The 27,868-nt window shown below is 44.5% G+C and overlaps 1 protein-coding gene across 1 annotated transcript in view; it reads right to left on the reverse strand.

The window, feature by feature from the left end:
• Positions 1–25,505, reverse strand: part of CAB39 (calcium binding protein 39) — a 45,919-nt gene extending 20,414 nt beyond the window's left edge. Inside the window, exons 1-2 of the mRNA XM_054638997.2 lie at positions 25,369–25,505; positions 1,785–1,941 (exon numbers count right to left, since the gene is read on the reverse strand). Coding sequence (XP_054494972.1) covers positions 1,785–1,898 — 114 coding nt within the window. The 5' untranslated portion in view covers positions 1,899–1,941; positions 25,369–25,505. The remainder of the gene's footprint in view (positions 1–1,784; positions 1,942–25,368) is intronic.
• Positions 25,506–27,868: the final 2,363 nt, after the last annotated feature.

A 27,868-nucleotide genomic window follows, 5' to 3' on the forward strand; every position in this document is an offset into this window, starting at 1 on the left:
TGAACTCCAAATTCACTCCAGTCATTTCCACAGACTGGACAGGAAGAGGGCACAAATTCAGGGTGTCTGCTCACAGAGCTGTGCCCTCAAAGATCTGATGACTGGTCCATAGGACACTGCAGAACTTTCTCCATCAGACCAGCAAACTTCCTGAGCTAAGGAGTCACAACCGGAGTCACCTTCCTGAAGTCTTGGCTTGCCAAGGAAACAAACACTTCCTGATGAATCTCTGCATGGAGATGTGGGCACTGGTGGTGTGGGTGCTGGGATTCATCAGCTCCTTTGTGAACAGCAAGGATGATGGGGAACAGCAGCACCATGCCCAGGCTCACTGCCTTGGATGTCAGGATTTAACCCTCCTCACACTTCACCCAGACAATGTGGGCTGCCTTTGTTCTCCTGCAGGCACAACGTGTCACCTTCTGTCTGACACAGGAAAAACCACTCCACAGGCTTAGCTTAGCATATTGCTTCTTGTCAGAGCAGCAGCCTCACAGAAATGAGGGCTTTCAAAAAGGCCAGCAAGAAGAAAAGGTAACACCCACCTCCAGCTGCAGCATGAGGAACACAGGCACACACCATGGGGTGAGCTGGTCTGCTCCCCATTAGGGGTCCCAGCAAAAAGAGGACACAAGAGAACACAGATTTTAAGACCAGGAACTAATAATGAGGCCAAGATAAAGGAGGCAGTGCCAAGTCTCATCAGAATGCACCTATCCCTCCTCTCCTTACAGAAGGCTCTTTTAGAGATACAATAGCAGCAGCAAATGAAAACCTTCCAGCCTTCACACAAGCCTGCAGAACAGAATGTAACATTTTTTTTTCTACAATAGGAGAGAAAAAGCATCAGAGCAAACTATTGTGGTACACTGCAAGACACCTGGAAATACCACATGATGGCAAAGGGGTAGAAGATGCTAATTATTAAAGAATAGCAGAACTAAGATGGCAATTTAATTAAGACCCTTAGAAGTAATAGTGCCAAATTTAGGTGAAACTGAATGTAGAAGAGCTGGCCACACTCTGCTTAAAAATATAGGTGAACATGAAAAGATTGTGACTAACTCCAATATGGGACTCAGTGGATGCCAAGAGTGGCACACAAGAGTTAAATAATTCTGGGAGAGGCTCCAAGGAGGGTGCTCATCTCAACCTCAGCCACACAGTTCACCAGGTGGGGAATTTCAGGTGGGATGGAGCTGCACACAGGATGAACTCTGAGGTCAGTTCCTGTAAAGCTGTAAAAGCCAGAGTGCCAGTTGAGAAGGAAATGACTGGGGCCAGATACACAGCCTGAAGTACAAGACACCCATGAAAAGGAAATTGCACTAGCACAGGAACTTCTCACATCTTACTGTGGGCTGAAGAAGAGGCAGCAAAGCCAAAATAGATTCTCTATCCATGAAGACACAAAGTTCTTCAGCTTCAGGAAGAGACACTTTGCTCTGTAAAGATTTGCATGGACAAGCAGAGACAGAACTACTTGTGCAGTAGTGAAGGCACTGTGGTGGTCACAAGACCAGAACACTGTACAGCTGGGAGCTGTTTATTAAAGGAATGCAATGTCCTCCAGTGCCAAATCATTTTAAATGTCATTATCAGCTGCCAGTGGCGTAAGCCAACCAGCCAACAGGACACACACCTGTTCAAAGGTACATAAATTACCCTTTATCAGAGTATAAACCACCAAAATAATTCCTAATTGTTTCAGTTTCGACAGCTGTAAATTCCCCCTTTCCCCCACTTTCAAATACAGTTTAGCAACTGGAACATCCCAACTGTACCTTTTCTGCCTTTTTGTCAGAGATGTCTTGTTTTTCTAGAACTGCCATGCTCTCCTTCAGGTTTTTCACTATGTCTGCAGGAGACTTGTGGGACTTGCCAAAGGGGAATGGCATGATTGCAAACCACAAGGTCTTCCTTCTGTGGCTCCTGCTTCACCTGGAAAAGGAGGAGAAAGAAAGTACATCAAAAATAGAAACTTGAGTTCTGCATAACACACACAAAGAGAGAGCAGCAAAGGTATTCATACATGGAACAAATGATCCTTGACAGGTGAACTAGAGCTTGCCATGACAAACTTAAATACTTGTATTTCTATTTCTTTGGAAGTACAAGATACACACTGAAGAACTCACATTAAGATAATCATCTTATGCTTCAGGAGCAAATTAAAGAGTACATGAATTATATCCAAAGCCACATACTGCACACATGCCCCATATGGGCAAGACTTACAAGGATCAATTATTCCCATTAGTGCTGTCAAGCCAAATGCCTTCTCCCACGAGGTGTTTGACACACAGCTCCTGGTGTCCCAGGCCCAGGTTCATGCTTTTACCCAGGTTCACTCCCTAATGAATTTGCAAATGCAAAGCAGACCCCAAGGTGTGCACCTTAGTGCAGGACCCACAGACACGAGCAGCAGCCTGTTCCTGTCACACACCTGGCATGCTCACATCTGTAACCATACTCAAATACAGTCTCAACCTCACACATGGGAAATAAAATGTGACACCTAGCAGGGATACATACAGCACTTGAACACATTAAAACCAACACCTCATGTGTGTCTTTCTCAAAAAGATAAAACATGTCTTACAGGAGAAAGTTTCCTTCCCTAAAAATATCTGGCTCTTGAATCCAAATACATTTATTCTTCTGTATATTTACACATATTTACTTTCACACATACACATATACATACTCTCTTCTGTGTACAAAATAGAAAAGTACTACTGGAATAAAGGAGTGTACTGAAGCCTTGTCAGTAAACACATACACCCACATTTAAACAATAATAAAACCTTCTTACAAGTGAATTACATGAAGTATACTTCTACAACTCTAATCTAGCCAGAAGAGAACAGGAAATCCTCCATTAAAAATGCTGACAGAGCTACTTCTGCTAGACACAAAGGACAGCTGAAGCTGGCAGAGCAGAGCAGAGCCTGCACTGTCATTCCAAAAGGGGGATTACCCTGAAAGGTGAATTTCTATCTCCCTGCAGTGTCAGTGTGGTGAGGAACAAGCCAACTCTAACCAGTCCATGGTAAAGGATCCTATCTGACACAATGCACTTTGCTCCTTGATTATAACACCAGCTCACCCACCAGGAACTCCACAACCTTACTCCTGATCTTACTCAACAGTTTTGATCAAGGATGAAAAATCCCAATGCAATGCTATTTTTGAGTTATTTTTATTTTTCAAATACATAAGTTTGGTTGGCCCATGGGCAAAACTTTAAAGGGTAAGAACAGAAGAACTTGAATCTTCAGCCAAGTAAATTTCCATAAATAGAAATTTCAGGTAAGCAGTTACAGAGATCATACATTCACAGTTCCATGCCTACAAATGACTTAAAGCATAAGGTAGGTAGTTTTTAATTAGATTGCTTCCAGATAGAAGTATCAGCAGGAAGGCTGAAACAAGACCTTCCACCAGCCATTTCCATTCTCTAACAGATCACAAGGACTTTCTTGCATTTATTTTCTGGTATATGTCATTACAGTTACCTCTCATTCACAATCTGCATAAAAAAGGGTCTGTAACACTGAAATTACAAAAGCAAGAGATAAAAAGAGATCAAAAAGTGCCCACAGGTCTTTCTTTTGACAAGAGAATTTTATGCCTCAAACTTGATCACAGCTAGTGGAACAGAAACCTACAGCTAAGCAAAGCACCACTACTGACTGTTATTTAATGTAATGAAAATACAATGGCATTTAAAACAATATTTAAGGAAAATTGTGGTATTTTTTTTCCTAGAAAGAGGAAGTGTGAAAATAAACACAATTTCCCCACAACATAGATGACACACCTCAGGCATCACAGCAACATTTTAAATGTTCTCTTTATCTCTCCCTTTGACTACTACTCTGCCAAATGAAGATGAGCCCTAAAAACAAATCTGGATTCTTTCATGTTTGTGTATCAGCACTGATAGTAACAGTATTTAACAACTACTCTGCCTATTCATTCTGGGTGATGGCTATACCCATGTAACAGACAAGGACTGGCTCATCCAAAAACCCATGATCAACAGTGGAACTAACAATCAGACAACATATGTACAAATATATCAAATATATCCCAGTACAAAGAGAAATTGCCAGTCTTGATTCCTTGGATTAGGCATTAAAACACAAGCAAATCCACTAGGGGTCAAAACAGCTGAGAGAGCAAAAACATATGGAACCACAAAATCTGGTATGACAGCAATATACAAATCAAATAAATCAAACCAAAGAAAACAGCCCTGCACACTCAATTTCTATCAGAACTATGCTACTCCCAGAGTCTAAAAGACTACATGGATAACACAAAACCTATGGAAATACAGGATATTGATAAACAACTGTCCTCATGTGTGCCAAAGGTCTAGGTTTGCAAAACTTGATTTGCCTCTAGACAGTGCCCATTTTTTTCTTTAAATTAACAATAATCTGTAGCTTTGATTTATTCCTAAAACCTTCCAGGTTCTGTGTAAATCAGATACACATACATGCATACTCAATTCACAACAAGCTTCACTCTATATACCAGCATATCTAGTAGAAAATAATCAATTAATAACAGCTCACCAGCATACATTCATATTAAACATTTTCTCCCAATCCAGGTAAGTTCCTGTATGAACCTCTCATAAGCAATTTAGAAAAATCAGGAATGACTGTCAGCACCACTAAGAAGGAAAATCTACATCCTTGATTACTGAAGATGACATTTTGCCTCAAGGTATTTCTTTTATTATATAAAATGGAGTAAATACACTGTTTATGCCATTTCAGTTTTATTACTGGAAGGAATGCAATGGCACTGCTGGGAACATCACCTGGGGCCTCAAGACTGAAGATCCCACAAACCCTGAAGCAAAATTCTGTTACTGAAAAACCTGGGCCACATCCTGCCAAAAAAAGAAAAAAAAAAAGAAAAAATAAAAGAAAAAAAAAGCAAGCAAGCAGGAGCAGTGCTTCGTCTCAAAGCTGTACTTCATGCAGGAGAACACAGCCAGGCTGTTCCTTTTTCAGCCCAGCAAAACTACCCCAGCAGCACTGTGGACACAATAGACAATGCCAACATCTGTGAGGCATCGGAAAGAGCTGCCACCACCACATCTGCAACACAACACAAAAAGGGAACAACATCAAATGACATTTTCTGTAAATAAGAATAGGCCTTACATCATGTCAAATGATAACTGATTCACAATACTAGCACCTGGTTGCCTTGCAGATTTAGGATAAAACATTGATTGTGGCTAAACAAAGGATCATAGGATTCCTGAAGGGTTAAACTGCCACAAGTCCATGGACAGCTCTGTGCTCTGCTGGGCTGCTTTGCTTCATCTTCCCTTCCCAGAAACCTCACCTCCATCATTTGTTACAAGAGACCATGGACAATATTATGCAAACCTCAGGTTTCTCAGGCATGCCTTTTATTTCACCAGTATTCAAGCAGGTTAAAGGTACAAAATTTAAGGTCCTCAAAGCATTGGGGTCACTGCCACAAACAGAAATGTGATGTTACCAATGGACCATGTAACAACAACATGGCACAAGGCCAACCATGCAGAGCTCGAGGTTCCACTGACACACTCAGGCACTCTGGGACATTGGGGCTTTTGTGATAAGCAGAGATAGAGCCCCACTGTTGCAGTAGTATATAACTTCCAGCTCTGTCAATGCACCAGGCAGCCATGCAGTTTGCTTTATCTGTAAGGCTTTGTAATTTTTGATTCACTGGATTGCCACACAATCAATAATGTCTGATTTAAATCTAATGCATTCTATATATAAGATTTCAAAGTGTCTGCTGAAGAAAAAAGAAACAAAACCCAGCATTTTTCTGTGAGGACAACCCTCCAGCAGAAAAAGAAATGCCACAGGAAAAAATACAGAAGCATGATAAACAAATTCCTTTTCTTTAATCAATTTAAATTCTCTAAAGAATAAATACATGTAGCTGAGCTTTTTTTGTTTGAAGGGTCAGAAAATATGCTACCTCTCTATAAGAGAAGTGTGTGCCACCATTTAAACCCTGATTGCTTACTAGAAAAATGGGTTTTTTTCTGTTGTAGGAAGTAAGTTTTTGTTACCATGAGATGCCTGCATTACTATTTTCAGAACAATACAGGTATAAGAAATGGTACAATTACACTCCTAACTGCACTAACATGTGTAGTTTCTCCACAGACAAATGAATTTGTGGCACCCAAGTCTCACCAGCACAGACTTTGAAAGGGAAGAAGGGAAAGGGACTAAATTGAATGGAAAGCCATACAGTACCATAAGCAAGGACACAAACTCAAGCCTTTTTACTTTATACATACCATGAATTTACCACAACATAAAGCTTAAGCTTTTTTTTTCTCTGCACAGAGTATAATCCATAAATAAAGCATTATTTAAATATCCACATATATTCCAGCTCCAGAGAGCAAACCACCTATCCCCATGCAAAATGCTCCTTAACTAATGTACAAAAGCCCCACATTTCCAATTCTGTGAAACAAACAGGTGCAATAAACTCAATCCTAATTCTATTGTGGCCCTCATCATTTAATTGCACTATATTAACTCCTGAGCTGCATCTTTCTGCCTTGTTTATACACCCCAAGAGTTTAAGGTGACTGCTTTTACAAGCTCCTAATGAGGAAAAGAGGAGGAAAAAACCCTTCAGCTATTTCCTGGCTGCAATTGCACATGTTAAAAATCTCCAAGCCTAATGAGAGAGCCCATGGAACATCCATTTCATGTGCACATAAGAAGAAAACTGCTGCAGATCAAACAAAACCAACATAATTTTAGTAAGGCCAAATAATTCCCAGTAAGGTTGGCCAGGGCAGATGAGCCAAGCCCGGAGTTGATGGAGAGGTCACAGCTCCCCCAGCTCCCAGCACCCCTTCCCCTGTTCATGGGCCACTCACCAGGCTACCAGAAAACTAACATGTAAAAGGAAAAGAAACAATGAGTAGTGTAGGGAATGTAGAAAAACCATCCCTTTGAGCTGCAAGCAGCTGTCCATCAGCTCCCTCAGCTCCTGATCTCTCCAGAGGAGCACTTCATGGTGAGGCTGGAGCCAAATCAACAGCAGGGCTGGAGGGCCAAGGTCACTTTCCATCAGTTATTTTGAGAAGCCTGATATTTGTCCCAGTGCCCAGAGTGCTGAGTGATCTGACCAAAATGGCAGAAGACAAAGCCAACAAAAATGAGAGACAAGAAATAAAGATTCTGAAAGGTTTTTAAGACAAAGCACACAAAGCACCTGAGCTGTGAGCCACAGCCAGCCCGAGGAGGGGATGAGGAGAGGCTGAGGCAGTCATGAGGGAGGGCACAGCAGCTTCTCCTCCTCCAACAGGTAGAGGGAAGCCCCAGCTCCTATCCTGAAATCATATCATGTGTCAGTTACCTTCCACAGGGCTAGTAACACATGGGAGAATGGCTTAAGCAAACACACTTAAATAAACTAATCCGTCTACAAAGGCAAAACACCAAGTTTCACAATAAACAGTTGGGGGTTGCACTGTAAGTGGATTTTTAATTGACAATTTATCAGCCTATTACTGACACAGCATGTTGTATCTTGCTAAAAAGGGGCACACTGTTATTAAAAAAATATAATGCAGCAAGCCCATATTTGTATTGATAGCCCTGACGTCCCTCACAACTCACTCTTTTGCTGAATGCTTCTTGATTAACAGGGATCATTAAGCCAGTATTGAAAACAATAACATAAATCAGTTTTCTTGAGGTGTAATTGCTACGAGGGGCTGTTAGCTCAGCTAGAATTCACCACTGTGAAGTCTGGTTGGAATGATAAAACCAGGAACAGATCGAGAAATTATGCATTTTTAAAAGCACTGTCTCACTCAGACATGCCCAGCATCCCAAAGGAAGACTGACAGCCATGCCTTTGATCCAAGAACCATTTTTTATGCAAGCTACCATGCTCCTTGGGAAAAAAAAAAAAACTTGAGTACTTCAAAGCCAGAAGCGACACCTTATTAGCTATTCAGCCTCTTGTACAAGATTATGAAATGTCACAGCTCTCAGGGTATCAGGAGCTGAAGTTCCTGCCTGTGCTTTGTCCCAGACACGTGCAGGACAGTAGCCAGGTGCCACTGGGAAGCAGCTGGAATGTTGCTGCCAGCTCATCACTGCAAATCCCTGCCCAGAGCACAATTCCTGAAAGGCCTTAGCACTTGTGAGGGCACAAGTGCAGTCACCAAGGGCAGCAGCCATCATTTCTTCAGTGGGTTATTTCAGTTGAGTACTCACATTCCTCACTGAACATTCTTGCACATTTTTCATGTGCTGGGTTCTACTCCATCTTTCAGTATCCTCATTCTGGATGCATGGTTTCCCACTGGATTAAAAGATTTTAAGTAGTTCTTTTCTTTTGGATCTGTTAAATGAATTGAAACCCAACAGCCTCTCATCCAAAACATGTGTCTAGCAGAGTTTATTAATACAAGCTCACCTGCAAAACTTTCCTATCCCAAAGGAAAGGAGACTGATAAAAGCAGGAGCCACACCACAATGAACTGCTCCGTGCAGCCATGGCAGAGCATGGCTCTGCTTGTAAATGATAATTACTGGCAAAATTTAACAGTATAGTCCAGGTCTAAGGCATTTTTGCCATCCTCTAAATACTTCCACACACTTTTTCAGTATTTCTTCCAACATAACTTTAAAATGTGGATCAAAGAATTACACCAATGATCTGTTTGGATCTGTTGTGATATTGATAATTTTGTGAGGAATATAATTCATACATACAAGTTTTCCTGAAGGACAGGCATGTTCATCTCATACTTGCCATGTCCCACCCAGCACAGAACATTAACATCTTTCTTAAAATTCACTATTAACTTATTCTACCAAGTCTGCAGCACACAAAAGCTTTAATGTGATTCAAAAACAGTTTCACAACTCTGCATCACAGAATTATTTGTAGTGTGACCCACTTAAAGATTAAAATGGAAAAAAAAATCCCCTCTTTAAAAATGGCAACTTAATTCAAGGAAAAACTAAAATCATGAAGAAAAAATTTCCTCCTGTAACACAGAAGAACAGTGAAGTGAACAAAAAAAAATTAATTCAATGGATTAAAAAAAAGGGTAAGATTGGAAAATAAATTTCTACATAAACATGAAATTAATAATGCAACATAGCTTCTTACTTTCTGAATATTTCCAAACAATTAAAACCCTGGCAGTTCATAGCCCTGCTTGTTTCTTTAGCACCAAATGCCATCTGATTCCTTTCATTAAGCAGGCTTCTCTCTTGCCATTCAATTAATTTACTGATCCTTCTGCCTCTCCAAGAGCCTCCTTCTCCAGCAGACACCTGCACCATGCAGGAAAAAGAAGAGGGCAGCCACTGCCACTGGGCTGCACCAGCTCACTGCAGCCCCTAACACCACATTGCACTCTGTGACTTGGAGATTGCTAAAGAAATTGCAGTTTAACACACAGATACAGAAACGTGAAGTAGAAACTGATTTGAAATAGCACTGCTGCTTGTAAGGGGCTTCTGCATAAGCAGAAAAGCCTGTTAATACCAAAGCTCAGAATGAGAGATCCCAGCCTGTCTCCATGCAGAAGGAAATCTTATGACTCAGCTTCTTTCCCTGGTGTGCTGTTTAGGGTTACCCCACCCATCCATTCCCCCACAAACCTTTCTGCTATATTGCAATATGGTATACAGACAGGCATGTGAATGCCTCACCCATTCCTTGGGAAGTATATTTAAAAATTAATGAAAACAATAATAATCCTACACTTCATCACAAAAAACAACTACTATCTCTAGCACACTGGGCACAGAAACCCAAAGAACTTACCTGGAGCTTCAAGGAAAGCTGTCAGACAATATGCCCACTTCTGGCCAGGCAGAAGCTGAAGCAATTTTCTCCTAACCTGGTATCCAGTCAATCCCCTGTTGGCTCAGTTGCCCATACTGCATCATCACAAACCCCAGAATATTTGTTACATGACAAAAAATGCTGCAACTCTGTACGTGCCATTCTACCCACCCTTGGAAGCAAAAATGCAAAGCAAGAGTCTCCTTTGGAACTATTTCTAGTGCTTTGCAGTTATTATTCCCATTCCTTTCCAGAGGTTCTCTTTGTACCAGATTTTCTGATCTACATCTAAGGGTCAATTTTGAGACTGAAGCAGTGGCAAAAGTGGAGGCAGAAGGACACTGCAGTTTCATTTCTGATTTATTTCACATGGTGAAATACGGCCTGGAGTTCACACGTTCCAAGAACTCAACTGAGCCGAGTGTGAGAAACGCCCCAGGTGAAAGACAGGAAAACCAGCACCACACACAGCATGAGCACCACACACAGCATCAGCACCACACACAGCATGAACACCACGCACAGCATGAACACCACGCACAACACCGGCACCACACACACACACAGCATCAGCACCACACACACACACCACCAGCACCACACACAGCATCAGCACCACACACACAGCACCGGCACCACACACACAGCACCGGCACCACACACACAGCACCGGCACCACACACACAGCACCGGCACCACACACACAGCACCGGCACCACACACACAGCACCGGCACCACACACACAGCACCGGCACCACACACACAGCACCGGCACCACACACACAGCACCGGCACCACACACACAGCACCGGCACCACACACAGCGTCAGCACCACACACAGCATCAGCACCACACACAGCATCAGCACCACACACAGCACCAGCATCACACACGCACAACACCAGCACCACACACAGCATCAGCACCACACACAGCATGAGCACCACGCACAACATGAGCACCACGCACAACATGAGCACCACGCACAACATGAGCACCACGCACAACATGAGCACCACACACGCACAACACCGGCACCACACGCGCACAACACCGGCACCACACACAACATCAGCACACACACACACAGCACTGGCACCACGCACAACACCGGCACCACACACACACAGCACCACAAACAACACCGGCACCACATACACGCACAACACCGGCACCACACACACACACACAACACCGGCACCACACACACACACACAACACCGGCACCACACACACACAACATGAGCACCACATACACGCACAACACCGGCACCACACGCACACACACAACACCGGCACCACGCACACACACACAACACCGGCACCACGCACACACGCACAACACCGGCACCACGCACACACGCACAACACCGGCACCACGCACACACGCACAACACCGGCACCACGCACACACGCACAACACCGGCACCACGCACACACGCACAACACCGGCACCACGCACACACGCACAACACCGGCACCACGCACACACGCACAACACCGGCACCACGCACACACGCACAACACCGGCACCACGCACACACGCACAACACCGGCACCACGCACACACGCACAACACCGGCACCACGCACACACGCACAACACCGGCACCACGCACACACAACACCGGCACCACACACGCACAACACCGGCACCACACACGCACAACACCGGCACCACACACGCACAACACCGGCACCACACACGCACAACACCGGCACCACACACACACAACACCGGCACCACACACACACAACACCGGCACCACACACACACAACACCGGCACCACACACAACAGGCTGGGGGAAAACATCACTTTAAGCACAAGCTGATCACATAAGGAAGGAGGGTGAGAATCCCAAGTACCAGCACAAGGGAGGTGCACGTGCACTTTCAGTGCCTTCTGAACAGAAATTGAGAACAATGGAACTGCAAGAACAGGTCTGGGGATGCTCCAGCCACAATCCTCTAAGGCACAATTTTCTTTAGAGGATATTCTCTCAAACAAACACCTACACTCAGTAAAGCCATTCTCTACTAGCACAAATTCACTGGGTTGGAAGAGACCTTCAAGATCATCAACTCCAACCCAGCTCCAACACCTCCACTAAACCCTGGCACCCAGTGCCACATCCAGTCTGGTTTTAAACACACCCAGGGATGGTGACTCCACCACATCCCAGGCAGGCCATTCCAGTGCTTTATCACTCTTTCCATGCCAACCTTTTTCCTAATATCCAACCTGTACTTCCCCTGACACAGCTTCAGACTGCATCCACTGTTCTGTCTGTTGCTGCCTGAAGGAAGAGACCAACCCCACCTGAGCACAGCCACATTTCAGGGAATTGTAGCAATAACAAAGCTAGGGGAAAAAATCATAATTAATGAAGTATTTACCCAAATACAATTTCAATAAGAAGTGTATCCCTTTTAAAACTAACTTTAAAGAAATTCAACAGTATTTTTCCCATGGTTTCTTTACTTTCTTTGGAGACCATATTCTGTGGCCTGCTAGTAACTTCTAATGTTCAATCCAAGTTTTTTAAAATGTAACACAACATAGCTTTTCATCTAATGTACCTTAAGATGAACACATTTTTAACAAACATAACAAAATAAGATCACTTACAGAACAATATTAAAGCACTAACATTATGAGCAGTAAAGCAGTGACTGTGACATAGGTCAGGAACATCCTAAAAACACTGACTTAGGAACTGGGAAGAACACCAAGGAGTATTCCTCTTCCCACAGTGATTACTACTGGTCCCTGCCACAGGCAGCATGGAATGAACTCCATCCATCTCTGCTTCACCACACTCTGTGTGAGAAGGCTTTCCTTCCAAAATAATCAATTTGGGAGCTCACAATGAAGGACTCTGTAGGTTACACTACTGTGGGGCTCACCTCAGCTCCACAAGGAACAAACCAGCTGGGATGACAGGCAATCAAACAGAGCTTATCTGCTTGGGCTCACTTCTGTGCTTCAGCTGGGCAGAGGTGGGGCTGAAACTGAAACCCAAGCCCAGCAAGCTGCACTGCAAAGAGCTGGTCACAGTCCACAGGGGGGGCTGAGACCACGGCTGACTCCTCAGCTCTGCCACTGTCACCTCAGCTGAGCTCTCAGTAGAGTGGCACAAAGATTAAAATGGAAATCACTGGGACATCAATGCTCATGAATCCCAGCTGATTCTCGCTACACAAAACCAAGACAATTTGGTGCATGATCCAACGATCCATATCTCCTCTACAAAAGGGAGTTCCTGACAAATAACCTATGGGAGTTATGTACTGGCACAGAGAAAGCAGGAGAGGGCAATCAATAAACAACTGAGAATCATGACACCACCATTAAGGCAATCTTTTCCCTCTAGTTCATTACATCCTCATTCAGTAAAGGAAAAGAGTTGTCCAGGGCTTTTTCCCTTCAATTATCTCTTACCTAGTACTGGGAGCTGAAGCACAGGCAGTATCTGTGCTGATCCACACTCATTATCCATCTGACAAATCTGCTTTCTGCCACACTATTTTTTTTTTTTTGCCATGGTCCCTGGCACTTAAAAGACAGTTTTGATGACAGTACAAAGGGTTTACTGACACAGCTCTGCTAGCAAATCCTACCAGTGCAGATACAGCTTAGATTAGTAAAAACCACAACCTCTGACATGATAACTGCAACTGTGCCAGGGCTTGACTGGCTAAGTACTTTTATAAAGGGTGCTCCTTCCTTCACACTGCCAGCCAGAATCAGTACACCATCCATCAAGTGTCCAATTTTCCCAAGTTAGCGTGTGGAGGTGCCTTTCAGTACAGAGCTCTCACACAGCTCATCCTCAGCCAGAACTCCCTGCTTCCTCTCAGGTATGCTGTACCAAGGACAACGTGGCAAAGGAGAACACATCACAAAGAGCAGCAAAATTAGAGGATAACCAGGAGATATTTTTCCCCTAATTACTCAAGAATTAATTTCATGAGCATCACTTGAAAGACAAAAGAAAAAAAAAATCAATGCATTACAGGCCACAACACATCTGTGATATCTGTGATACAGGCACACATCTGTTTCATTGCTACCAAGACATCAGAGTGAGAAATGAACTCATGAGAAGCAGCTGGCTAAAATGCAGCCTGATATCCAGGGTTCAGCAGAGAGACAACACTTTGATAATGTATCATGCCCCACAAGGAGTGGTGTGCCCCAGGAGTCACAGCTGGACTGTCACTGTTCAGATGTGTGGGCGTGAGCACACCCTCAGCAAGGGCTGCAGGGAAGGGACACCATCCACAGGGTGTGCCCAGGGTGGGTGACACGTGGGCTCATGCAGTCCTTGTGAAGCTCAGTGAGCACAGCAACTGCAGGGCCTGCCTGTGGGACAGGGAATCCTGAGCACAGTCTGGGCACAGAACGGACTGAGAGCACCCCTGCCCAGAAGGACCTGGGGGTGCTGACTGCTGGGAAGCTCAAGGTGACATGGCAGTGACATGGCAATGTGCACTGCAGCCCAGAAAGCCACCCATGTCCTGGGCTGCAGCAGCAGCAGCATGGCAGGGGAGGGGATTCTGCCCTCTGCCCACCCTGCTGAGACCCAGCTGCAATGCTGCACCCAGCCCTGCAATGGTGCACCCAGCCCTGGGATCCCAGCTGCAATGGTGCACCCAGCCCTGCAATGGTGCACCCAGCCCTGGGCCCCAGCTGCAATGCTGCACCCTGCCCTGGGAGCCCAGCTGCAATGCTGTACCCAGCCCTGGGATCCCAGCTGCAATGGTGCACCCAGCCCTGCAATGGTGCACCCTGCCCTGGGATCCCAGCTGCAATGCTGCACCCGGCCCTGGGATCCCAGCTGCAATGCTGCACCCAGCCCTGCAATGCTGCACCCAGCCCTGGGATCCCCGCTGCAATGCTGCACCCAGCCCTGGGCCCCAGCTGCAATGCTGCACCCAGCCCTGGGCCCCAGCTGCAATGCTGCACCCAGCCCTGGGATCCCAGCTGCAATGCTGCACCCAGCCCTGGGGCCCCAGCTGCAATGGTGCACCCAGCCCTGCAATGCTGCACCCAGCCCTGGGATCCCAGCTGCAATGCTGCACCCAGCCCTGCAATGGTGCACCCAGCCCTGGGATCCCAGCTGCAATGGTGCACCCAGCCCTGGAATCCCAGCTGCAATGGTGCACCCAGCCCTGCAATGCTGCACCCAGCCCTGGGATGCAGCACCCAGCCCTGGGATCCCAGCTGCAATGCTGCACCCAGCCCTGGGATCCCAGCTGCAATGCTGCACCCAGCCCTGGGATCCCAGCACATGAGGAACATGGTGAGTGTGGTGATCAGAGGGCTGGAGCACCTCTGCCATGGACACAGGAGCAGAGAGCTGGGGTTGTTCAGCCTGGAGAAGAGAAGGCTCTGGGGAGGCCTCCAAGGGGCTACAAGAGAGCTGCAGAAGGGCTTCAGACAAGGGGCATGGCTTCAAACTGAGAGCAGCCAGGGTTGGATTAGATATTAGGGATTAATTCTTCCCTGTGAGGGTGGTGGGGCCCTGGCACAGGCTGCCCAGAGAAGCTGTGGATGCTCCATCCCTGGAAGTGTCCAAGGCTGGGGTGGATGGGGCTCTGAGCAACCTGATCTGGTGAAAGCTGCCCCTGATCATGCAGGGGGCTGGAGCTGGACAATCTAAGGTCCTTCCCCAATCCAAACAATTCAATGATTCTATCAGAAAATTATCTCCATTTAAAACTAAACAACAAAATATTACTGAATAAGTGACCAGATTTTGTGCCAAGATAATAAACAAGCAAGCAAAAAACCTAGACCTTAAAGTAGAATTCACTTTGTTCTCCCAAGAAAAGCACCAGCCATTACAATACAGAAATTTCACATAAATAATTTCAACATCACAATATACCTTAAGAGGCTGCAGGAAAGTGTACTTTGCACAGTTCCCCTAAATGACCTCTCTTTCTTCTGCCAGTTTAAGTGTTTGGTCTAAATCTCCAAAGTCACTAATGGAATTCAATTCCTGATACATGAACCACACCACATCTCAAGTGCCAAGATGGGTGAGCTCCTCTGGGGCAACACAGAGCATAGAAAGGTATGTTTAATGGCAGAGGTGATGCATCCCAGGATTAAGAGAGTCACAAACCTTCAGGAGAGATGAGGTGAGAGTCACAATATCTAACACCATGCCATTGTATTTTACTTTTATAGATTTTGGGGCAGAGGGAGAGGAGTTTCAGCTAGCCCATGAACTCCACTTCATGTTATGAAATGCTCTGCAGCACAGGAATCAAAAAGGGGGAATGATCTAGATTGCTCCCAAAATGTGCTCAAGCTCTTGCCATGGCAACCTAATTAAGAGTCCTTCTGATGACTCACAAGACAGCAGTCCAAAGATGTGTGTTACAGCAGGATACTTCAGCAGACACACTCTGGAGAGGCAGCCATTCCTGAAAAACCCAGGGCAAAATTCTTTTCTCTCCTGACATCCCCTGAGAGTGTCAGCTACTCAGAGTTATTATATATCAATGAAAACAGAAGATGAACAATGTGTCAGAGGTCTGTGCTGATACATACTACTTTTCATCTGTCTTTCTCTTTTTGGGGACACTTGAGTTCTCTTTCCAGGTCGACCACATCACGCTAAGCAAACCTCTGCTTCCATGAGAGTAACAAATACAAGAAAACGCCAACCTTGGAACACACAGGTTAAAAGTCTTCATAAAAAGTTTAACATCTAAATTTATTGCAGCCAAAACTCACAAGGTAGTACCTTGCAGCTCCTGTTTGCTGTTGACCAAAAGTTTCTAAAAGCTTGTTTGCATTTAAAGAAAAAGGAGCCTGGAGGGAATCACACAGCAGAAAGAAAAGACCCCCTTCCAAAAGAAAGACTTCCCAACTGGTTGGACTTCAACACAACTGCCAAGAGCTGCTGCAAGGCAGAGGAGCCCTGAGGGCTCACAGATGTGACAGACAGACACTGTTGGTCTGTCCATACAGGAGACAGCACCCCCTGACACACACGGACAGGGCCACAGGTGAAAAACTGCCTGAGAGCTACCTGGCTGCAGACAGCACTGAAAAACAAGGGTTGCTACAAGATGGGACTAATGGGACTAAAATTAGATCAGCTAACACGGTGGGAAGCACCTCTGAGGGACAGTTCCCTTAATTTATCTGCTTAGAAGAGCTAGACTGGAAAAGGGAACTACCAAATTGTTTCACAATACTAAAACAAGAACTCCCAATTTTCCTCTAATGCAATTACTGTGCAATGCTACCAAGAGAAACTTCAGCACTACATCTCTATGAGTATACCCAAGGAATGATCACACATTGTACCTGAAATGACTGAAAAAAACATTCTGCAGGACAGTAATTCTCCTACAGGGCTGACACCAAGCTTGGGTGGAACTACTTGCATTTTAGCTGATACCTATACTCCTAACAGTGCATTCTTACTCATTTCAGCTATGTCAGTATCCTTAGACTATGTGGAAAAACAAAACAGAAACCCCCAACCCTTGAAATTATTAATTGATGCACCAGCTTAACAGAATTTTATTTAATTAGGGATTTTAAAAATTACTTAAATAGGAGTACAACAGTACAATATCATCGCTTTCTATATCACTAAGAGGCTTCAAACAAACAAGAGCTCTTAAATCAAATGATGAAATGGTCAAGAAATCAAAATTCCCTCCCTCGCCCTGCTGCCCTCATTGCTGGTGATGCAGCCCATAAATTGTAATGCAACCTTTACATTCCCCAGAAATTACAAAAATAAAAAGCATGCAGTGACAACTTTGGAATCTGACCAACCATCCATTAGAAACAGAAGTAATTAAGGAGATTTCACAGAATTCAGATGTACTGAAATCGATTAAAATAACTCTTTGCTACTAAGTCAAAGAAAATTTAAATAAACAATGTGAGAGACAGTGTAACTTATGGATTTTCAAACTATCCCTTTCAGCTCCTAAAATATAGATTTTCATTTTCCCTTCAGTTACTTTGACATTAGTTTAGCTTGCTTATCTAATTTAAGGACTTGCTCAAAGTCTGGATTTTCGGAGTTTTGGTCTAAATCTCAGAGGCATCAATCCACAGCACTGAAAGTCAGAGTACCATAATGAATACAAGACAAGGTACAGAAACTCCTGTTGTGCTTACTAACATTTTTCAATGCTTGCTAGTAAATTCTGAAAGTTACAAACACCCTATTTCAAGAGAACAGCTTCTGTATTTCTGGCCAACAATCATTCTCCTTGTTCACTAAAGAGCTCAAGAACAGCTACTTCTGAAACACAGATTTGACAGTGTCAAATCCTCAACCTGCATCAGCACAAGGAGTCACTGCCAGTGCTAAAGGGAGAGCAGAACTATTGAGCCTCCAACAACTCTGAGACCCTACCCAGTACAATTCCTAAGGGAGGCAAAGAGCCTTGCATGGTCAGCCTCAAAGCAAAAATCCAATCAATCTTTGCTGGATGTAAACTATAAATCCAACTCCAAATGGCTATTGGCATTTTTTTTATTTTTACATATCTACACACACACATAAGTTCCCAAGCAAGAAGGAAAACTCACTAAAAACAGAGTTTATTTCTCTTTGTGACAGAAAAAAAAATAGCTATAAACAGGCAGGAAGTAATAACTACAATCATAAATTAAGAAACTTGAAGTTTGTTTGGTTTTTCCAGGTTCAAAGAATGAAGAAAACTGGCAGCAATTCTCTCAGAGAATTTAAAACTTAAATACATTCATAATGTATTTAAACACAAATGCCCTGAAGTTTTTGTGACTTTTTGGGAAAATATTCTATAACCCTGTAATAGGTTTTTTCTAAGATAATTAGATTCAAAAAGCTCTTTTGGATCTAATGATGTTAAACCTATCACCATAACAGGAGTTAAGGGTAACACCAGTCAGACAGCACAGCTATGGCAGGACTCTGCCCAAAATGCTCCTTGTTGCCCGCTTTCCAGCTTTAAAAAGGAAAAGTTCCAATGAAAATTTTCATTTTATAGTCTAGTATAGTTTATCAGTGGAATGAGTGAAGGTTTCTCTTAAGAAAGTACAGCTGAGGAAAACTAAAATAATCAAGAGACTTGGAAAAAACCTTAAATCCATGAATGGAGGCAGCTCCTCAGAGAAAAACTGTTTCCTCCAGCTCCACCCTATTACAGAGCCAGTAGAGTTTGGGTATTGCTCAATGGCAATCCCAGACATAAAACGGAACTCTGTTAGTCAATTCTGATGAGTCAATCTGCTGCTTTTCTTAGAGATTACAAATGGAAATGATCACCTCCAGAACAGCACTTGTTTAGCCAACATAGTCTGCTCTCAAGAAGCTGTCTTTGCTGTCAATCATTACCTCTGTGATGCATGGAAAAGACTATTTACCCTGGTGACTGGAGCTTGTGTTTGTTTTCAGTCATATTTTAAGACAAGCTGAACTTCTCAGGTTCATATTTGAACCCTGAAATCCAACGGCCAACACTGGATTTAAGGTTTTTTCCAAGTCTCTTGATTATTTTAGTTTTCCTCAGCTGTACTTTAAGAGAAACCTTCACTCATTCCACTGATAAACTATACTAGACTATAAAATGAAAATTTTCATTGGAACTTTTCCTTTTTAAAGCTGGAAAGCGGGCAACAAGGCAGAGGGCAGCAAAACCAGGTCTCTTGGACAAGACTCAGGCAGCAGAATTTGATCCCATATCTTCCTTTCTCCTGAGGTGCCTATAACATGGTCACTGCCTGAGTGTTCATCCTCTTCTGGATGAGATTCCAAGGCTAACAACCAATATCAAGCACAGTTCAAGTGCCTGATGGACCAACACCACTGTGAATGCTCCCAAAACAGCACAGCTGGTCTCCAACTGCCCTTTCAGAAAATCACAAACCTCTAGGGGAAGGTGCTTTGGAGTGCCTAAAATACAACCAGATTTCTATGTTTAGGCAACTGTATTTCACATCACAAATGGGTATCACTGGAAAAAAAGTTTAGGAAGTGTGTGTTTCTCAAGTGCTCCAGCAGACAACATGCATAACAAATGTCATACACCCAAAGAGAGGAGGAAATTCTCTGTGCTTAAGCATCATTCCCTGGAAAAAGTGGGGAAAAGCATCATGCTGCTGAGGAACACTGTGGAACATACTGTCATGAGTATCTGTGACCCAAAGGAAAACCCCCAAGGATCTGCAATCTCCTGTCTTCAGTTGCAGTGTATTTGGTGTAGTCACCAAATACACTGCAACTAAACAAGTACATTCAAAGGATGTTATGTGCAGTGAGCTGAAAAAACCTGGAACAATCACACAAGGATTTTGTACCAGATCAGTACAAGCAAAGCAAGGCTCGGGCTATTTGCTGATTTTTGAGAGATTGACTTTGCTTTCTTAACATTTGTCTAATATAGTACCAAGCACACACAAAGTCTTGATCAAGAACCATGCCTCAAGTGACCTCATCCAAGGTTATCTCTTTAAATTCTCCTGAGAAGTTTCTCCATCACTACCAAACTCCAGTCAGAAGAAACTTAGGACTTGAAGAGCAGGTGTGACAGGTTAGAAGAGCCAGGCATTCATAAACCATGTGGGAGAGACTTCTCAGGCATCCCTGTGTTACACTCAGTGCATGTCTGCATCCCTAAGGCCTCTTTTACAATAAAACCCCCCACATTTTCTTTGCTAAAATTTTGTGCCTCTCTGAACGGACTTTACTTGTGCTTATTCTCTCTGTACATGATATTAAATAAAGTCACAATGTTACGTGGTTGTTAATATAGTGGTTAATTTTATAAATTATTGCAATACATTTAAAAAAAACCTAAATCTTCTGACATTTAATTAAATCTTCCGACATATTAAAAGGAGATCATCTGCCAGAGCAGTAACTTCACATGTAACAGTCAAAAATAAAATATAATGACCAATAACTTTTGCCTCATTTCTACAAGTGCAGCAAAACCTCCTGAAACTCTGAAACTGCTTAGGCAGGGGAAGAGCTGAGAGCTCCACTGCAGCAGGATGCTCTGCATGGCTGTGATCAGCACACACATCCACCACCCCATACAGGGTGTCACTCAGAACTCGGTGTCTACAGACTCCATCTCAAAGCAAGCTCCTCAGCAGATGAGCTGAGAAGCTGCTGTGGCTCTGAATGAATATTTGGAGAAAGAAATCCATCCATGAGGAGCTCCCCAGGTGCACCTGGCCAGGAAAGTAAAGAAAATGAAAGTTGCACAGTTGGAGGAATGCTGGCTGCAAGAGCCAGCTGGGGTGTCAGAGGGACCTTCCCCAGCTCTGTGCAGCTGCCTTTCCTCCCAAATCTATGCACTGCCATGCTTCACTCCAAAGTCAGTAAATACAACAATGAAAACGTCTCAGAAAGGTGTTTCTTCAGATGTCAAGCTGTTTGTCTGGGCAGCTTTAGCAGCCAGAAAAAGATCACACGTTCACATTCCACATTTCTGGAAATGCTTCTCCATTTTTTCATTCTGTGTTTTAACACAGATAAACTTCAAAGGAGATAAGGCATTTCACACATGAGTGACTGAACATAAGTACTGTTCTCACAGTCACATACATTCAACTCCCTGAAAAGCTGACAAATTAATTCTCTTTAATTTATAGCCAAGTTCTATCTTAGCTATTTTTATGTCTCATGTTTCAAATCCTGCAGGGTTTGCAGTTAAAACAATTTGTTACATTCTCTTAGTAAGAAAAAACAATTTGTTATCAATAAAGACTGACTAAAAAAAATACACAACAGGGCAAGGATCAAAAGCAGCACAGAGTAATTTTTCACTGATGCAGCCATTTCCCACACTTGGCAGTATACCTGAATGTTTTAAAATATCCAATGTTTTAAACATCTACGTAGTAACTCATAAATATCTTCATCCAAAGATGTTTGTGAACTTAGAAAAACATCTTACACTAATACTACAGTCCTCTACTAATTCTAACTCGCCAGTTTTTGAACTGTCTTGCTATATTTAACTTTTTGGTGAAGAATTCCCTGAGTGTTTGAAGGGGAGGGAAGGATTACAGAGGAAATGGATCTTTAGAAAGAAACTTGGAATTTAACTACAAGTAGCAGAATTTCAATAAACAGAAAGATTAGCTACAACATTCAGTAATATCCCCCAGAATTTTATGCCCTTGTGGATAGGCTTAATATTTGCTTCCTTTTAGCAAATTTGAAGTCAACAGTCAGGAACTTTTTGTAGTGTCTTTTGATTATATCAAGCATAGCTAGAATGCTCAGACCAAGGGAGTTAGAAAGCAAATTCCAGATGTTTATTTAAACCTAAGCCATTTACTTCCTAAATTAACACTGTCTGAAAAAAGGAGGCCACGAAGGCTGTTGAGGAACAACCACAGTTATTCCTGTAAACATACAGAATTTTGGCTGCTTCAAGTTTGGATCAATCCTGAATTCAAGCCTTTATAAGGAGTATTTAAACAGGGGCAAATGAATGTGTTATTTTATCACAAGGTGCAATAAGGAAAGCACATAACTCTGCTCAGGCTAAAGAAAGCCCAAACTCACATGACACCAGTGGAAGCCTTGGGTACTCCTGATCATGCATTTAACAGCCCAGCTCAAGTCCTTTAAAATAATTCAAGACAGCCTCATCTTCTAATTTAACCTTTGTGTTTGCACTTGGGGGTGGGGAGGGATTTCAGCATAAAGTTTCACCTTCTCACTGCAGACTTTCAGCTTCCCTTTGGCTCACACCTCTGCACCTCGTGCTGCCAGAAGCATGGTATGGAGAGAAAACATGGCCAGAGAGAGAATTAAACGTACAAAATTCCAACTGTACAATGCAGAAATGGTAATATTTGAAAAATATTCAACTGGCATTTTTTGCTTCGCACATTATTTACATAAATAGCTGCAGGCTGTTATGGAACTATTAATTTTGAAGGAGCAGATGAGTCAAATCTTATTTTTGATAGGTAACTGCAAGATGCCTCCAATTAGACTAAGATAATCATACTTTAATAGCTGCTCTTGTAATTAAACCATATTACACAGTGTCACAAGTACAGAAAAGCAGGGCCAGAAGGGAATTCAAAAGGCCACCAGGCTTCTTCCTGCCCCTGCTTCAAAGCAGCACCAGCTATTACAGCTTTCTGAAACTCCACCAAAAAAATCATTATTTTAGCAAGTTTCTAAAGCCTCTAAAGCACATACAGAGATTAGCAGCTTTCAGAAATATTTTACACAAAAAAAAAAAAAACAAACCCAAAACAGACTGCAAATAATTCATGTAAAAAAATCTGTAAAAATTGAACAAAGAAATTATTCAGAAGGGAAGACATTGGCCAGTAATTCTCATATTCACCAAAATGCCATAAAAAACCTTAGGAAGTGCAGCACATACAGGGCAACAGTCAAGTCTCATTTAACTACCAGCCATTAATTAATAACAGCTACATGACAGAATGCAAAATAGATACCATTCCCTCCTGAATAAGCCAATCAAGGAATTCCAAGAGGTGCAGTTTTAATATTATCACACCCCACTGGGAATATACATTTGTCTGGGCTTGATAATACCCAAAGAGTATAATTATCTCTCAAAGACATACTGTCACAAAGTATTACTCAACTGCTGCTTTTATTTGTAAACACATATATTTTTATAAATATAAATTCTGTTTTACACAACTGTGCATTCAATGCACACAGAACACATCAAAATTTCACAACTTTGTGTCAACATAAAGAAAAGAATGTCATTAAACTTAAGAGGAAAAAAAAAATCAATGCTGTCAGCATTCAGGAAAGCTCAGCAGCACAGTCCATATGTACAAACTCACATTCTAACACTGTCCTGCTTGCTCACAACACCACCAGGCACGACCTCTCCTGTCCCAAGGTGCCTCTGTCTGACCAAGGAAAGCCCCAACAACAGGAATGTTACACTACCACTGAGATCCACATCAAATACAAATAAATTTAAGCCAAAAGCATCCTAGCTGGCTGGCCCAATAGTTTCTCACACCACATGAAAACCATGAAGCTAAAACTATGAAATACAATATTCTTACAGCAGGCAGAAACCTATCAGGACACCATCATGCCACTTACAGGTCACCTTAGCTGCCAATTTCTACAGGACAACCGAAAACAACAAAAAAATCAACTTACTCCTGAGCCCAGAATGGGCACCATGCTTATCCTACTTCTCAAAATATTTTGTGGCCTTTTATTTCTTCTGCAGTTAAAGGCATGTGCCACATCAACAGGTATTAGGTAATAGCTATTAATTAAAAGTACACAGTGCTTTAAATAGTAAAAATCTATTATTTAAAAGCTTCGATACCAAGGTGGAAGCTCAGGATGTTAAATTTCCTCTGACCGCACGAGCTCTAGGTGTTAAAAAGGAAGGCACACTTCCTGATAAACCACACTGCTAAGGATTTTAAATTAAGAGTTTCTGACAGGTAAGTTTTAAAAATAACCCACGCGCAGACAAAACTTTACAACATTTTGATGTTAATCAAATTTCATTTCTGATCTACACTGAAACTGTTCTTCCACGCATTATTTGCCTCACTGAAACTGAAGAGCCTAGATCATGTAATTTAATCTTTGACTCATCATGCAAATTAAATCACACCATTCCCACAAGACAGCATATAGGTTTTAAATAAATCCTGGGCACCTACATGATCCCTCACCAGAAATTAAAATTTAAAGAAATTTTTAAAATACCAAAACCGGATACATCCTAGTTTCAGTACCGGTAGCATTCCAGGGATTTACAGGGAAAAAAAAACAATGGCAAAACTTTTCTTATGCCAGGGAGCAGAGCTCAGGCCGCGCTGGGTGTCTGTGGGGCAGCCCGCAGAGCGAACAGGCTGTGGGCAGCCCTCCCGCACAGCCACGGCTGCGGAGGCCTAGCGGGGCCACCACAGCAACAACAATTGTAGGAAGAGGCCTCGGAGCCGGACCCCGAGAGGCCGCGCAAGGCAGTGCCGGCCCCGCACCTCCGGCCGCTCCGTGCGTGTTCCCGGGGCCGAACAAAGAGCGGTGGTCGCGGGCAGCGCCCCCGGCCCGGCGGCGCTGGGACGGGACAGCCGCTGCCCCTCCGCCCTCCTCGGGAGCGGCGCGGGCGCTGCGGTTCGCTCCGGGCCGGGCCGTGCGCGGCTTTACGTTGATCGCTCCCCGGCTCGACGTTGGAGCGGCTCGGGGACCGGGGCGCTGCCGCACGGGAAGCGCAGCCCCGGCCGTGCCCTTTCCCTCGGGCTGCCCGGCCGTGCCGCGCGGCACCCCCGGAGCAGCGGCTGCTATCCCCGGAGCTGCCCTCCGCCCAGGCCGGCGGGACTCGGCCGGTCCCTCCCAGCGCCCAGCGGACAAACGGGCCCGGAGCGCGGCGGGCACCGGCCGGGCCGCGCTACCCGCGGCCCGCAGGGCACGGCCCGGCCCCGCGCCGGACAATGCCCACGGCCCTCGCCCCCTGCAGCCCCGGTCGCCCCAGTACCTGTGCGTCCGGCGGGCCCCGCCCGCCCGCTGGCGGCTCTCGGCTCCGGCGCTGCGGCTGCGGCAGAGGCGGCGCGGCCCCGGCTCGCCCGGCCCGTCCCCCCCGCCCCGCGCTCACGGCGTCGCACCGGCCCGGCCCTCCCGCCCGCGCTTCCGCCCGCGCCGCTGCGCCACAGCGCCCCCTGCCGCCGCGGAGGACCCAGGGCGCTGCCGAGCCCGCCGCGCGTCTCGTTATTTCCTCGTTTTATTGTTCCCGGTGCTTTTCGTCATTATTCGAGGCACAGAGCCACCAGGGCTGGGCGAGACCTTTCAGATCACCCGGTCCAACCATGGTACATTGCCACTGTACCCCTAAGCCACTAAACCACATCACCCGGCACCAGGTGTAGGTGCCTGTTGAGCACGTCCAGGATGGGGATTCCACCACCTCCCTGGCAACCTGTTCTGATGCCTGACCCTCTGAACAGGGAAAAATATCTTTTAATATTTAATTTGATTCTCCCGCTTCAGCTTAAAACCTTTTCCTCTGGTCCTCTCACTGCAGACATGGCAGAGGAGGCTGGCCCCATCTCACTACAGCCTCCTGCCAGGGAGTTGTACAGGGCAAGGAGGTCCCTGCTGAGCTCCTGGAGACTGAACAGCCCCGGCTCCCTCAGCCACTCCTCATCACACAAGTGTTCTAAACCCCAGCTCCCTCAGCCACTCCTCATCACACAAGTGTTCTAAACTTCTCTAAACCTTGGTGCCCTTCTATGGACATGCTCCAGCACCTCAATGTCCTTTTTAAAGTGAGGGGCCCAAAACAGCATGCAGAACTCAAGGTGCAACCTATTCCTTTATTCTTTATTAGTAGTTAACTGCCTTTGTAATTACTATTTACATTTTATTTATTGGTATTTATTCATTTGTTATTTGTATTTACTGTTCTTTTTACCATTTTTACCGCCCTCTGCCCTGCCTTTACACCCTCTGTAGTGTCACAAAAGTTCTTTTCCATGCCGTGACCCTCAGGGCCTTGGGGTGGGGTTGGAACTCGGCATCGTGCCTTGGACGTGCTCTGATTGTCCTGATGCATCAGGTGCTGCTGATTTACAGCCGGCAGGTTTTCTGCACTCCCCAACATGGCATGGAAGGACTCCAGATGGTTTCCTGTCCCTGTATGTAGTACTCATCTATTACTGGCACTGTGACAAATGCAAATTAGCCTGGATGGAGGAAAGCCCACACCTCTCCCAGCAGAGATCAAGTTGATATTGTCCATTAGTGTGATATAATACATTTAAAGCAGAAAATACATTTTTAATGGAACAAGTCATGAATTTCTTACAAACCTTGCCCCGGGAGGTCTGATGCAGCCATGTGGGGCCTGCTTCCCAAAATGTCCATAAGCTTCTCGTGAGCCAACAGCTTCTATCTTCAGCTTCTTCTTGATTACCTGTCTGCACATCCCCCTGCTGCACTTCCCTGTCCCACTGCTGGGGAGCTTTGGGTTGGGCTCCTCGGTGTTGCTGCTCTGAGCTCCACACGTCACAGTTCCCTGGCTGCTGAACCTCAGATGTTGGTGGGCACAGCTGCCTCTGGCCTCTTGGGGAGGGGGTGTCTCCATCAGCTCTGTGCTACAGCTCAGACATGGAAAAATGCATCTGAGCACATTTGCAGCCACCCCAGCATCCGACAGCAGGGGAGCAGAGGGGCTGGCACTGGGCAGTGGGACAGGGTGGTTCACAGGACACTGCCCTGGACAGGTACCACAGGCTCCAGCTCCACCCTGGCACCATGCTGGAGTCATGGGGAGCTGCCCCAGCCAATCCTGCCACGCTCAGCACCCCAGGGGACAGGACATGGGGGTAAAAACAAGTGTGCATGCATTGCATTTATTTATATCTAGCATTCATTTATATCTACCTCCTAATGTTTATGATATTTATTTATTAATATTTATTATATTTATTCCTAATTTTATTACATTTATCCCTACTATTTATTATATTTACCTCCTAATATTATTTATATCTACCTCACATATTTGCCTGCTGTTGCAGGAAGATGTAAGAGATGCACCAGCACTGGACCTGAAGCAGGAGGAGTTGTGGTGCCTGTGTCAGGTGATGGGACCTGACTCACAGCATGTGGTCAGAAAAATTTTGGCAGTTCATATATCCCACTTGTGAGCTGGGAATAGTTGATCTCAAAGCCAACATGGAAAGGGTGTGTATATCTGAGTTCAAATTGTTAACCCATACTTAGGCTAAAACCATGGGAGTTTAAACATAATAATCAGGGTACTGAGGAGAGAGGAGGAGGAGTTAAAGGCAAGCACTGTTAAATTCAATATCAGCTCCTGGAGGACAAACACTACTGCTCTACAAATGACCATTGGAAAAGAGATCAGGCCAGAAATGGATTCAGTGTAATCACCATCCTTGCAGACTGCAGAGAGATCCCTGAGCAGAGAGAGCATGATTTTCCTAAGCTCTTAGAAGCAGGGATTAAATACAGCA

Source organism: Agelaius phoeniceus, chromosome 10, assembly GCF_051311805.1.
Source record: "Agelaius phoeniceus isolate bAgePho1 chromosome 10, bAgePho1.hap1, whole genome shotgun sequence".
Lineage (NCBI taxonomy): Eukaryota > Metazoa > Chordata > Aves > Passeriformes > Icteridae > Agelaius > Agelaius phoeniceus.